Source organism: Abramis brama (assembly GCF_963993115.1).
Source record: "Abramis brama genome assembly, chromosome: 21".
In the NCBI taxonomy this organism is placed as follows: Eukaryota; Metazoa; Chordata; class Actinopteri; order Cypriniformes; family Leuciscidae; genus Abramis; species Abramis brama.
Genome location: NC_139983.1, coordinates 11,889,872 through 11,904,815, shown reverse-complemented (window position 1 = coordinate 11,904,815; position 14,944 = coordinate 11,889,872). Strand labels below are relative to the sequence as shown.

The following is a 14,944-nucleotide window of genomic DNA, read 5'->3' as shown; positions in this document are numbered from 1 at the left end:
ATTAACTTATGGTCATGACTGGAATATTGTTTAAAGAAACTGAGCACCTTGTGCACTCTTATGAGGCAAAATATTGTATATATTGTAGCTCATAGACAATGTTTAATTCTAAAACAAGAAAAGTTGTAGGATTTTTTTTTTAAACTGAACTCTGTTTGAAATGTGTCCTATTTGTGTGTCAGCAGTTTACTGCACAAAAAGTTAGGTAGTGCAATGATGTGTTCTGCATCTCTGGTCTCAGGTTGGCTCAACAGTGGAAGTGAAGAGCCCAGAGGGTGGACTTAGCGAAGCTGTCATCAGCAAACTCACAGATGCCAGCTGGTACACTGTGGGTACGTACAGACACAGCTGACTAAATCTCCCTAGAATTAATTGCACATGTAGTACCACTCTTAGGCCCTATAATTGATCTTCAGTAAACTAAACTTGTCATTAACATTTTAATGTTTTTTCCCTTGCATGGTCATTGCAGTTTTTGATGACGGGGATGAGAAAACCCTTAGAAGAACGTCACTGTGTCTTAAAGGCGAAAGACATTTTGCAGAGAGTGAGGTAAATGTAAAAAATAAATTGAGTGTGAGGTGTTATCTGCATCATGTGTCTTGTGGGTAACACTTTTCCCTGGTTTTCTCTCTCTCTCTCTTTTTTTCTGCCTCTCTGTATCTTTTTATCTTTTTTTCTATCTCTCTCTGTAACAGACTTTGGACCAACTGCCCCTTACTAACCCAGAGCACTTTGGCACTCCAGTCATTGGAAAGAAGACAAATCGGGGTAGAAGGTCTTCTCAGGCAGTGTGAGTATTTGCAGTCCTTTCCTCTTTGTGCTATCTAGATGCATGAAGTGTATATGAAAATCATTCTTAGATTAATTCCTCGTATTCCTCGCAGTTTACAAGTCCACATCATAGTTTCTTGCACCCAAAACAGTCCTAACTTAGTTTTACATGATCATTTTCCCACTTTTAAATCCCTTCTTTATTTTAAACAGGCTTTTGCTAATGTACATTTAAGACTTCAGTTTGTAAATGATCTCTGATTGCAGTGGCTAAATTCATACTGAGCTTGTTATAGTACACTTCAGAAGCCCCGTTTACACCACCAGCGATTTTTGTCGCTGTATGTCATAGTCTCTGTACTGTGTAGTCGCTTGTGGGCGTTCCCAGTGCTGTCGCTCTAATGTTATTGGTAGACTGCATGTCTGACCATATCTATAGACTTTATGTAGCCCCGCCCCTTTTCAGCGCTGCGCTCGTTGTCTTTTGACTTCCGGTCTGTATTTTCATAGCGATCTTTAGACGATATTCTAAAGATGGCTGCGCCCTTGTTTCTCTGGCGCATAAGGTCTATAGAAGGTACAATCACAAGTGATATATAAAACAAAGATATCATTCTGATCTGATGAGGAATTAGGCTTAAAAGATTTAAAAGTAATGTTATGCTGTTGGAGAGTGTTGTTATATTAACCACAGCAGTGCTCAGTGCATTAAATCATTAACTAGAATAACGATTGATCAATCAACAAATTAAACTCACTCATACTGTCAACAGTTACTAAAACGTCATTCGAATTTGACAAATAATAATTTTTCTTGTCCCTAATAATCAACATAATGCAGGGGAAACTGTAAAATGAAGTAGCAGTGTTAAACTTGCATCATACAATTACAACACACAAACTATGAACGTATGAATCAAACTCACTAAGACTGTCGGCAGTTTGTTTTCCATGCATCATTTTATTATATCCATGTTTGTGGTTACACAGTCAAATCATATAAAAGAGTGAAGTCGCTCCGGAACGCTCTTCTGTCTTGCCTGCAGTCGAGACTCGAGACTGTTAGCTTCACTGACAGTCTTCACTCCTATTGGTTGTTGCTCGTGAAATTCGCTTCTCATTTGCATAAAGTTGAAATTTCTGAACTTTTGTCGAGTGTCTCACGTCGCTTGTCACGCCCACATTCTGTCGCCAACGTTACTATCGTTACTATCACTCTTGTCGCCGGCCCTCCATTGAAATGAATGGGATCATGTTGCTTTGTCGCTGCGTGTCGCTAGCGGTGTGAACGGGGCTAAAGTCTTGCTTTGCTGTTGTTACAATTAGATCCTACATCCTCAGTCAGTGTTTAAACTGATGATTCCCAGTTTGTTTTTGAGCTTGAATTAACATTATTCTAGCTTTTTGTATTCCACTTTCTATTTTATTTATTTCTATCAGGGTTCGTATGTTCATGAAAAACCTGGAAAAGTCATGAAATTAAATAGCAATATCCAGGCCTGGAAAAGTCATGGAAATTTGTTTCTAAATATTTATATAATAGAATATATGTTTAAGCGATAAATGCGGGTTAAACAAACTACAATATTTAACGTTCATTCGATCCATTCGACTGCGGCAATCCATCAGGTTTGTTTTTGCGGCGTTTAGCGTTATAACCAATCACACACATTTCTGTTGTGCTTATGAATGTGATGGCCAATCAATCAGAGGCATTCAGATTAGTCATTGCTGAAACGAAGAGTTTTGTTCAGTGGCGCACACTCTGACTGAAACTCGCAAATTCTCCCATCATAAACAACAAAGTGCAGATTCGATGTAAGAGATTCATGTCGCAGTGTAGTCAGCTTCTGTAATTTCAACGGGAGTGCTTGTGAGTACTTTAACTCGCGCTAGACCTAAGGTATGGACGGCTTCACGATCGGTCACATTCGCTGCTCCCTTTCTGTATGCAGTTTATTCCAGTTAATATAATTTATTCATCATGCTGATAAGATTTAGTCTTAATTTCTAAAAAATAATTCTTTAACTGTTCTTAGATTGTTTTATCTGAACATGACATGCATTTTCCCCAAACACAATAACTTTTATGTATTGTATTAATCTGCATTAATAATCATTATTACAATAGCAAGAGCATTAATTGACAATAATGACCCTGTAGTGAGTTCCTGTTAATTTAATGATTTATGAGCAACATTAAACAGTTTGTGTAAATAAACATTTATGCTGTTTCAGAGGGAGCTTCTGTTCCACCTTTGTAGTGTAAAGATGGCTTTTGTTAATGATAAAATGTTATTGGTAACAGTCTATATAGTATTCTGATTGATTTAAGTAATTGGTTAAGTTTTTGACACAAAAGACAACAACCGGTAATCATTAAAATTGCACTAATGAAGGGGGGGAAAAGCCCCTGGAAATCAATTGCAAGGGGCCTCCTAATGGAAAAGTTAATTTCTGACCCTGGCATGGGGTAGCGTGTGGCAGTTGCAGTTTGTACTTGGTGTAAATTGCATAAATGAAAAAATAAACTCTACTGTTTTGGGCTAATTCAAACAGGGACGTTATCTTGTCTTGATTTAAGGTTATCTCGTGAGATTAATGGTAAATAGTAGGCAAAGCTGTTTTAAAATCTTCTTAGTTACCAAATTTTGTATTCCAAAAGTTTGTCTCTGGTACTGCCACCTTGAAAAGTTACTGTCGGTGTTTACTGGACACCTTTATTTACTTATTGTACATTGTTGCCTCCCATGTATGTTAATCTGTTGCTACACAGTGGAGTTCTGAGGGTCAGACACAGTATTTTATCTAACCGTCTTACTGGCGTGTCAGCGTTTACTTTTTTTAATAAACCACATAGCTTGTCATTAATTAGTTGAGAGATGCTGTGATTTAGAAATTTTAACATGGATTTTTATTCTTATTTTACATGTACGACATTTCATGGAATGTTAGTCATGAATATTTGCCTCAAAAGTCATGGAAATTTATTGTTAGAAATGTGTACGAACCCTGTCTATTTTATTTATTTTCCTACATGCAAAAATACAGTTTTCTGGTCAATGTTTTAATGTGAAAAGGGAGCATGTTTCAAACATTAGTGCTCTGTTTGATGAAATGCAGTGCAGAAGATGAGAAGGAGTCTTCATCGAGTGAAGATGACGACGACGACAGGAGAAGGCTTAATGATGATCTTTTGGGGAAAGTTGCTTGCATTCAGAGTGGGCCTGATAGTGATTCCTGCCACTACGTCTTGGTGAGTCCTTTATTCATTTACAAACCTCTTTTAACTTTTGGATTTGAAATCCAGCTAGAGAGACGAACTATGTTTCCGTCCACCTATTTTTATGTGCATTTTGTGTAATTGCATTTAAAAAAAATGGATGGAAACGCCAAGATGCACATAAATTCTAAAAATGAGGCAAATATTATTTTATGCACATCAAAAAAATCATGTGACTGCACGATGGGACGGCATACCTGAACTAACCAGTGGGGCGATCTCGTTGCACAGCATCTGAAATGTTGTTTAGGTAATTATGAAGTGCCTGAGAACATTCTTCCTTCTAGTGGTTCAGTATAATTACCTCCCAGAACTGTTTTACATGACTGCGTTCCCAAACAGCAGACATCCACCCAAGTTAACATGACCAGGTTTATTGCGTTTCATTTGCGTGCTGAGGTGCAAGTCACTTATTATATACGAAAAAAGAGCTACAGTGGCTTTCACTGCAGCAAATAAAAATTTTCTTAGTGTTATTTGGTGCCAGTTTATCAGGAAGTGTCGATTTTGATCTTTTCGTCTTGGTGTATGGAAACGCTGCTTTCCTCCCAAATGTTTTATGCGATATTTCAATTTTGCGCATAAATTAAATTCGTAAAGAGACATGGTCTCTATGACTTGTGAGAGTAGTATTCTGAACTTATGCGACAGCTTTGTATGGGGAACAGACTGAAAGTTGTTTGCCGATAATGTTAGTGTTTGAAACTGTTGTATGGAAAAGATTGTACTCTGTAAAACCCTAAAAAAAAGTTGCACAAAAGCTGTATATTGGTTTGGAACAAATTGAGAACATTATTTAAAGACAGAGCCAGTCTTGAATTGTTGTATTGCTGCTTTTGGGAAGTACTTGTTACAGCTTGTTGTTTGGGGGTTGCAAAGGTTGTTTTGATAATTTTTCTGAAACCGACCTTTGACAAAAATACACTGGCTGGCAACTTTAAAAAAAAAATATGCTAGCAGGGAAAGAATTAAGGTCTTTCTGATTGAATATGTGTCAATGAAGTCTAAAGACTCTGAAGACTGGCAGCTCTGGTAGTAATATAATTGAATACAGTATTCTATACAATTAAAGACTTGCTGTTTTCACTTTAAGATCTTTAATATTTTCTTCCTCTTTGAAGGTGATATCTCCAAGCTGCAATGATGACATAACTGTCAAAAAGGACCAGTGTTTAGTGAGATCATTTGCTGATTCCAAATTGTGAGTAGCATTGAAAAGTAGTTTGACATTTACAAAACCCATGAAGTAAAAATTAACATTGTAGTCTTTATTTTATTTGACAGCTTTGCTCATTAAGCAATTTCATGGGATCTGTAATAGAGATGTTTTGCTTTTTAATGTGATAATAAATTTTCTTTAATTAGAAGAAACAGAAACATTTTCATGTTGTTACTATTCTATTTCTGATTTATCACTGTTTTTGTTCTGCAGTCACACCGTGGCACGCAAAGATGTTCAGGAAGTAAACATTGACACCCTCTCTAAACCTGAATACTCACTCAAGAAAGGTATGAGACCCAAGATCAGCTGACCTCTAATGACTTGACTGTTTTACAAGTCTTATCTCTCAAACACTCTTTCTTGTGTCTGTGTTTTTTCTGTTACCAGGGTTTGAAGCAGCACAGGTCTTTCTACAAGCCAGACAGGTCCCTGACAGCTGGAAAGTGGACTTGAGCGAGATTCTTGAATCCTCCAGCAGTGATGAAGATGATGGGGATGGGGATGGGGAAGGCAAAGAAGGCGAGGAGGAGGAACTGAAGAAGTCAGAACCAGAAGAAGTAAGACTCCAGTATTTCTTTATTTCTAATTCTTTACATTTTGCCCCAGAAATAGGGTTTCCTTTTAAAATCCATTTGCCAAATGTTGAAAAAATGTTGGTGTTGCTGGTGAATTCAGAAGTTGTTGGGGTTGGAAAATTGCAGTCCTGTCTTTCAAAATTGTGAGTTTTTGACTCATATTATGGTACTTTAGTTTATACCCCTGGTTGGACCTTTGTTTCTTGGTCTCAGTGATTGGCATGTAGTTTTGCAGTGATTGCTCTGATGAAAGGGGCTGCCAGAGCTGGGCACCAGACGTACTGAAGCAATATGAGGCCATTCGGGACCAGTGTCGACTGAATGAGAGCCCCAGTGTTGGTATTTATGTTGATTTGTGAAGACATTCCATCGGCACTTTACATCTCATGTTCTCGTACACCTTGATTAAGCCCACTGAATGGGCTCAGCATGTGGGAAAGCCCCCAGGCTTCGGACAACAATGTCTCATTCTTCCTGCTCCCCGAGTTTGGACAAATGGCCATTTGCTTGGTTTTCCGACACGTTCCCATGGCAACCGCTCGTTCCTTTGGTTGTGAAAAGACTGCGGGATTGGCTGAGGCCCAGTGGAGGTGTGCCAGTTTTGATGGTGGGCAGGGCTGAGCTCATCTCAAAGAGTCTTCTTTCCTTGCTGTAGAAGGTCCCGCATGTTGGACGATTATAAGGCCAGCATGTGAAAAGATAAGTGGAAACATTTGTTATTTTAATTAATTGTTTCCTCAGAAAGCCTGGACTAGAATTCTGTTTAGAATAAGGATGTGCAAAACTACATATTGTTTTTTTTTTACAATCAACTAGTTGCAGACTAAACTTTGTTCGTAGTCTTAAATTTGTTCACCCATAAATGAAAAAAAAAATCATTATTTACTCCATGCAACTACCATTTTGTTGCTTCAGAAAGTTCATAAAGAGATCATAAATCTAATCCACATGAATCGAGCACCTGTTGTTTTGATTTTATTGTTTTATTTTTTTTATATATAGTTAGTAAAACACATAGTAAAGCCCGGCTCGGCCACACAAGCGATTTAAAAGCGAAGTGTAAAAGAGGGAATAACTGTAAAGTGACCAATCCTGATTGGCGACGTCACTACACGCATTCTACCAGCATGGTTTTCTACCAGTATTCCTGGCCAAGAACGGATTGTAATCGTGCTGTGCCGTACCAGGCTCAAGTGGAAACATAACTGGAACCATTCCTTACCGTTTTTAGAACCGTTCGGCCCCGACAGGAAAAGCGGCTTTAAAATGCGGTTGTGACTTCAGCTGTTTGATTCAATGAACATATTTAAGCTGCTACTTGAATCTTCTGAATGAACAAAACCTTTCAGGAATCACACTTGTAAGCAATTGCTGTTTCGTAAAAAGTGACTGTGAACGCAGCCATAGTAAAACGCCTTTCCTAATTAGGCCTACACTGCATAAACCTTATCTGTCATAAATAGTATTTGTCTATTATCTGTCATGATTAGTTACAGTTATTATTTATTGGTAAATTAACCAAAGGATTAATCGTCTATTCAGAAAACATTAAATGTGTCATGAACAGTTACGAGGTTTGTAACAGTTACCCTGTTACAGGGGTGAAATTGTTCATCCTGGCCTCAAGAGGGCAACAAAGACAGGAAATGGTTTTAAGGTTGCAGGTAGCATAGAGGAAGAGAGATGGAAGCATGGTGATGGAATGGGTTGAACGAGGGTGAAAAAAGGCTGGAATCACATTGTGTTTAAGGACGTTTGCAGAGAAGCTCAGAAGGACTCTGTAATGGGGCTTTAGAGGAGAAAAGAATTGTGATGATATCTACTTCTTACCTGTATTGGATTAGGCCGGTGGAATTATTTGAAGTTATTGCATATCTTCACTGCCCGCTGGGTCATTGCAAAGACTGGGACTTTCTACAACATTCAGATAAGAAGATTTGCATTACAGACTGTATTTCTTTTCTCATACTGCAGTTACACCTTCCATACCTCTTTTTGCCTGTTTTTGTTTATTTGTGTTGCAGTGGTTTGGGGAGTATTGTTACATTATCCTGGGTAATCCATTCCATCAGGAAAAGCCATATTTTCTGTAGCAACACTTCATTATTTTGGGTTTAAGTTTGATTTGTTTATTTGTTTGTTTCCAGTATTGAGCTTGGTTATTTGCAAATTGCAATGTTGTCTTGGGTTTCATCAGTATAGTGTTGTCAAAGTACTGGTACATCAGTATAGTGTTGTCAAAGTACTGGTACATTAGTATAGTGTTGTCAAAGTACTGGTACATCAGTACCAAGTCGGTACTGAAAATGTGACGATAACAGCATTTCTGTAGTTCCGGATATATTTGGTACCCACTAATAGGCAGCAGCTTATCTAAGCACGGGGCTCCAGACTAACTTTTTTACTTGTCTGTAGCCGATATATACCACGATATATATAGTGATAGTATATAGTGCATATTAAACTGCAAAAAGACTATTTAAATATTAACCCTGCATGTTCTGCTTGTCTCTGTGTGAATGAATGGCACAGACGTGCGGTTTCATTTACCTCACACACACTGAAAACAGCGCGAGTGTCACTCGTGCTTCAGTCTCTGCTGCCTCGTGCTATGATGACATGATGAAATTCATCAGCCACTCTGAGAGTCACTTCATGAGCATTTTAACGTTTAATTTGAGAAAAAACTTATCATACACACAGAAACTCAAAGGTCTTCTCGGCAACCCGTCAAAATAAAAGTTCGGTTTAACTTGAAGAAATTGACAGAAATAATTATATTAGGCTACTGTACAGTAGATTTAGCTACGTCTCCATGGGATTTTTTTTTATAAGCAATATTTACGTTTAAACAGCATGTAGCCTTTAATGCTTATATGTATTATTATGATTACCGTCATAAAGTCATTGAATTGAATTGAATATTTTTTTCAAATAGTTAAATAAAATAGAAAAATAGTTCCAACAGATTTTGCTCTGGTACCGAAATTGGTACCGAGAACCGTAAAATTTTAATGGTATCGGTACCGACTACTGGAATTTTGGTATCGTGACATCCCTACATCAGTATGTTTATTGTAATTGGTATCATTCAGTTTCAGTATATATTATATGTTTTCACTCTTCACACTTGAGACTCTTAGTTACTTTGAACAGTACTTCTTTAGTATTTAGTAGAACACCCTTTTGCTGTTATGACCTGCTGCAAATGGTATGTATAACCAGACACCAGCTTCTGGCAGCGTTCTGTCAGTATTTCAATTATTGATTTATTGATTATTGGTCTGATTTGTTCATTTCAAACTGCTGAAAGTGTAAATGTTGCCAATAAACCTGATTTGCAATGGGGGTTGAATAATTTCGATTTCATTTGTATAATTTTATACCTATAACCAAGTGTATTTTAATTACAGTAGTAACTGTAAAGTGTATATAAATATAATTACTAAGCTCTTACCAGGTAACATTAAGTCAGTGTATTTTTATTTTTAATTTAGTGATTATAACTTCTGCATTACTTTTGTTTTTAGATTGTAATGTTTAATTTAATGTGATTTTCAGGTTTTTCTTTTTTGTCTTTAGCGGATCACAAGCCTGAGTAAAACATTTTAAAATGTCATTGTGTCCATCACCTCTATTTTGTCTATACTTGTATGCTGCCAGTTTAATCCCATTCAGAAATGAATTACGTTTATGAGCTGGTTCTTTTTAATAAATCAAAAGCGCTTATGAATCTGTAGGAGTGGTTGATAAACTAATCTCACTTTCAGTCACGTCCAACTCTGTTCTGCATTTACAGCTAGTAAGACTTAAATTGGTGTAATTACTGACTTGTTCTTATGACAAATGTGTAATTTAAGATACATTAAACAACATACTTTGTTTCTAATAAGTGATTATTTATTTTTATAAAATAAAATGTTCAAATTAAAAGTCTGAATAAGAATTGCATTTCGTTTCTCCGATAATACTTTCTCTTAATTTAGTTAAAAGAATTGTTTAGGGCTGGCACGATTCCTTGATTAAATTTGAGTACTCTATTTAAAAAAAATCCTCACTTGTCAATTTGTCTGTGTTGAGTAACCAGCAAAATACCAGAAGTCAGTAGCACAATCCACAGTGGAGAATCCATGAACTGCATTATTAGACCATTTTCTAGGGCTGGACGATGTATTAACCATTTAAAATCATACTACAGAATAGATAATGCTGTTGAGAATTCACAAAGACTACAATTCTATACATTTATTTATATATAAAATATAAATGCCCTGTGGGTTTACACTTTAGTTATTTACGTGTGCATTTCAGAGCTGCTTCATTCACAGTAAATGCTGCTCCACATGAAATGTTATTTACATGCATGGCGTGAATCTCAAACTCCATCTCTGCATATGCTGTTTTATAAGTTTGGATTGCTTATAACGTTCATCTGGGAACGCATTTTGTGCCATTTCATCAGATTTCTAACGTTAATCATTTATAAACCTATGGCAAAACAGGAGATGGCTTTCTAAATATGTGAACGGTTCATCGCGATTTCAAAATAGAAGTTTAAACTTGCTCTGAGTTTACATGTTTTGATGTCCACATATTCTTGTTAAAGAAATTACAGTGGCTGTAGAATTTCTATCATGAAGTTGCCAAATATTAAAGATTAAGTGAACGTTTAAATTAAATGTCTTTTGGCCAATATTAAACAAGGATTTGATCTGCTGTAAAGTGTTATATTTGCGCATTTGTTACAATACATAATGTACAAGATCATTGTTTATATTATGTATTCTAACAGTGGTGTTCTATAAAACCATATGATTACTGCCTTATATTGCCTCATTGTTATTGCAGTATATAGTTTACGTATTTTAAGTCATTTTAAATGCTATTGTTTGTTTAGCAGAATAGCTGAATTCCTCATGGTTTTTATTTTGCTGCTCTTTAAAAAACAAACAAACGTCGAAGTGTTTCGTAATTGACCCTAAGTCAATGATCGATTAGATATCCACTGAGAAAACTGCTTTTTTTGTTGGTTATGTGAACTGGGTTTTAAAAAAGATGGCAAGATAATTCCATACTTGGTGAACTTCAAATTCAGATGATGTACTTTCTTTCTCTTAATCAGCCTGATGATGAGCCAGACCCAGAGGAAAGGGACCACTTTCTACAGCAGCTTTACAAGTTCATGGAGGACAGAGGTAATGCCTGCACATCACCAGTTGAGTTGTAATCACTATTGGGAAAAAATTACATGGGGATTAACAATCTTCATAGGGACAGCTAAACAGTGTATATCAAGGTGGATGTTTTTTTAATAATCTTTGTGTGTGGCCTCAAAAGCTCAAATGCTTTTTCCCTCCCATATAATCTCATGACCAGTTCTGCAGGGCACATTTTCACTTTAACGCTTCTCTGCACCTTTGTTTTCCTTCCAGGGACTCCAATTAACAAACCTCCAGTGCTTGGCTACAAGGATCTCAACCTCTTCAAGCTCTTCCGACTGGTGTATATTCACGGAGGCTGTGACAGTGTGAGTGTTCTTAGCATTCCCACCATCTGTTTATTGTACTCTGCAAGTGGGAAGTGAGACCTTGCCAAAAATATGAAGCGAAAGTAACCACTGATTGAATTTCTGGAGTTCACAGAGCTGAACTGAGTTGAAAATCGCTTGTTTATCAAAAGCATGTTCTGTAAAAGTTATTTAGGGTAATTATATTTGGGAGTTTGGAGGGGTGATAATTGGGTTCGAGTTCGAGTGATGTCATGTTTCTCTAAGCTATCTTGATCCCTGGGTGCGGTAGAAAGATGTGCATGACACTACCAACTCTGTGCAGCAAGAATTAGTGCTTTTAGTCATCAAAAAGACTTGTGAAATGAGATGGTTTGTTTTGTTTTTTAGATTGAGAGCGGATCTATTTGGAAACAGATCTACATGGATCTCGGCATCCCGGTTCTGAACTCTGCTGCCTCATACAATGTGAAAACAGCCTACAGAAAGTAAGTGCATGCTCTCACAATTCCTGCTGTGCAGGACTATATTTGATTACTCAGCAGCCAGTGTTCTTTTTGTGGCGTTGGCAAATGGAGACAATTTTCCACTTTCGAAGGTGACTTTAGCTGAACTCTTACGATTATTAAAGGTCCCGTTCTTCGTGATCCCATGTTTCAAACTTTAGTTAGTGTGTAATGTTGCTGTTAGAGCATAAATAATATCTGTAAAATTATAAAGCTCAAAGTTCAATGCCAAGCGAGATATTTTTAGGGCTGGACCCGAATATTCGAATAATCGTTCGGTGGGTTGGTATTCGATTTGAAAATTTGACATTCGAATATTCGTTTTTTTTGTTTGTTTTTTTTGCACGCCTGGATCCCCCGCGAAACGGTTCTCATTCGCGCTTGAATAAGGCCGGCGACTCACTGGCTGCGTGGCGTGTCCGTTTTTATTTCGGCTCCCACGTTAACAGGTTGGAGTTTGCACACTGCCTGCATGAGACACGCGTCTCAGGCGCGGCTCGAACCACGCGGAAAATGTGCATGCTAGAAATAGAACCGACGGGAGTGTTCTCTGACTAGAGCAGAACAGCGGAGTTTGTATGGACCGAAGTGCTTGTGTTTTGGGTTAAGCTGCGTTGCTTTGACATTGTGGAAAATAGAATAATAGAAACAAAATGTATTAGCCTTTTTACCCGTTATTATCAATCTAAATTAATCTCGTTTTTAATTTAACTTAATTTCATTTTTCTTTATTTAAATTTCGTTTTTCTTTATTTAAATTTTTTTTGTTGCTTTATTTAAATTTCGTTTTTCATTATTTAAATTTCGTTTTTTCTTTATTTAAATTTCATTTTTTCTTTATTTAAATTTCGTTTTTCTTTCTTTAAATTATTATTATTATTTTTTTTTTAATCTACCCTTTACTGTGTCAGCAATTTGTTAGTCAGAAAAATATTAGACTACCTTAAAAGTATTGCTTAATTTAACAGACCTGTGTGTGTGCGTTTTATATTTTTTACAGTCTATGGTTTTATATCACTAGTGCAGTGTCCGTTTTCGGAGAATATAAGCCCTGCCCGCGTGAGGCGCGCCGCTTCCCGCTCGCGCTGTTCTGTAGTTTACTAAAAGTTTAAATTCTGAATGTGTCGTCTCGCGTGTCCATCTATATTGCACCAAATGCAACACTGCACTCCCGTGTGAAGTCGATTGGATGAATGGTTCTCGAAATAATAATTATGCAAACGGACATACAGACACGAGATTCCTGCCTTTATTAGAGAGAAGAATATGTTCAGCCCCCTCTCTCCGAAGCTTCGAATATTCGATGTTCATTACTACCGAAGCTTCGAAGCTCAAAAAATGGTATTCGGACCAGCCCTAGATATTTTATTTAACAGAAGTCGCCTACATCGAACGGCCCGTTTGGACTACATCCCTCTACTTCCTTCTTTAATGACGTCACTAGAACAGTTTTTTGACTAACCTCCGCCCACAGAAATGCTCCCTCAACTCTACCGAAATTCGTTTATGTACTTGCGCACTTCTTATAACTTACTGTGTTTACTCAGCTCTTATGGTGATTTTCTGAAGTAAAATTGACGCTTCATCTTTTGTGTGATGTACAATAAACTTTATTAAACTCATCAGTATATGTTTGATCATCATTCAGACAGCAGACTTGTAGGCTATTAATAAATAATGGATACATACAAGCAGATGACAAATACGTTATAATAACCGTAATTAAACTACTAAACTATACCCGTTTCATCTCTATACAGCACTCTGACTCTGTAGGCATTATTGTCCGACTCGAAATGAACACCGTTACTGAGAGTTTCTGACATTATCATCGGAATGAATAAGATGAAATTGTCCTGAGAGACTGAGCGTGAGCTCATGAAGCTCCGCCCCTTGGGTCGTCCAGCAGCAGCTTATTTGCATTTAAAGGGCACACACTAAAACAGCGCGTTTTTCTGTGCCCCAAAAAATGACAATTTAAACATGCTGTAAAAAATTATCTGTTGGGTATTTTGAGCTGAAACTTCACATACACACTCTGGGGACATCAGAGACTTATTTTACATCTTGTGAAAAGGGGCATAATACGGGACCTTTAAAGAAATATTCTGGGTCATTTTCAACTTTGTTTATAGGATGCATCTGTTGCATGCTGTTGATTACAACAGTATTTTGGACCCATCTTTCAGTGTAAACACATGAACAAAAAGCATGTTTACTGTAAATAAACTTTCCAATGAATGCCTTGCTGGCAAGTATGCAGTACCGCATATAAACGTTTCAGATATGCAACTAAGTAGCAGTACATCAACTCACATTGTGGCCAGATTAAATAAAAAAACAAGCCCTTTTGAAAATTGAAGGCTTGTTATAAGAGAATGGGGTCACATATGATGATACCAGAGAATGGTTTCGCAAATTTGACTGATGTCATGTGATGTTACATTTCTCTTGGCTGTCTGATTAACCTCTTCTTGAGAAGCCCAATATAAATGCATGTACAAGACTTTGCAGAACATCAACATTGTTGAAAATAACCCAGAATATTTATTTTAATAATTATGTTTGTTGGTGATAAAATAATACATTTACTTATCCTTTGGCCTGAACCTCAGGTATCTGTACGGATTTGAGGAGTACTGCCGATCGGCTCAGATCCAATTCAGGACGGTGCACCACAACGAGCCGCGGCCAGACAGGCAGCCAGAAGCGCAGAGCGTTAAGACTGTGAAAAAAGAGAGTGAAGACACAGATGAGATGATGCTGCAGGTTACAGCGGAGCCTGGAACCAGCGAGGACAAACCTGTGGCAGACGCTGATGAGTCAGATGCCGAGAGTGAAAAAGGATGCAAAGATATCTGCTCGCCCAGGGTGAGTGTCTGTCTGTTTGTCTGTCTGTCTGTTAGGCTGCTCTCAGGATGTGGGATTTTCATGCTCAATGACCTGCCAGCTACAGAGCAATATTACTTGCATTCAAAGTGTTTTTGTCCAGGGCTGGGACGGTATGGATTTTTTCTTACCGCGGTTGAAAAGCAAGAAATCCCCGCGGTATAGCGGTAAACCGCTTTAAATCAACAT

General features: G+C 37.4%; 1 protein-coding gene and 2 long non-coding RNA genes across 3 annotated transcripts in view; 1 reads left to right on the top strand and 2 right to left on the bottom strand.

The window, feature by feature from the left end:
• arid4a (AT-rich interactive domain 4A) overlaps positions 1-14,944 on the top strand; it is a 34,283-nt gene that overhangs the window by 3,655 nt on the left and 15,684 nt on the right. The window contains exons 5-15 of the mRNA XM_084096720.1: positions 242-332; positions 473-552; positions 699-793; positions 3,898-4,030; positions 5,179-5,258; positions 5,490-5,566; positions 5,667-5,836; positions 10,977-11,049; positions 11,287-11,381; positions 11,751-11,848; positions 14,482-14,737. Of these exons, the coding sequence (XP_083952846.1) occupies positions 242-332; positions 473-552; positions 699-793; positions 3,898-4,030; positions 5,179-5,258; positions 5,490-5,566; positions 5,667-5,836; positions 10,977-11,049; positions 11,287-11,381; positions 11,751-11,848; positions 14,482-14,737 (1,248 nt within the window). The remainder of the gene's footprint in view (positions 1-241; positions 333-472; positions 553-698; positions 794-3,897; positions 4,031-5,178; positions 5,259-5,489; positions 5,567-5,666; positions 5,837-10,976; positions 11,050-11,286; positions 11,382-11,750; positions 11,849-14,481; positions 14,738-14,944) is intronic.
• Positions 6,369-11,070, bottom strand: LOC311072033. Its single transcript, XR_014603965.1, has 3 exons — positions 10,930-11,070; positions 7,685-7,768; positions 6,369-6,503 (listed from the first exon to the last, which is right to left on the bottom strand). It is a non-coding gene; the product is annotated as an uncharacterized lncRNA (long non-coding RNA).
• Positions 8,014-10,794, bottom strand: LOC311072032. Its single transcript, XR_014603964.1, has 2 exons — positions 8,131-10,794; positions 8,014-8,069 (listed from the first exon to the last, which is right to left on the bottom strand). It is a non-coding gene; the product is annotated as an uncharacterized lncRNA (long non-coding RNA).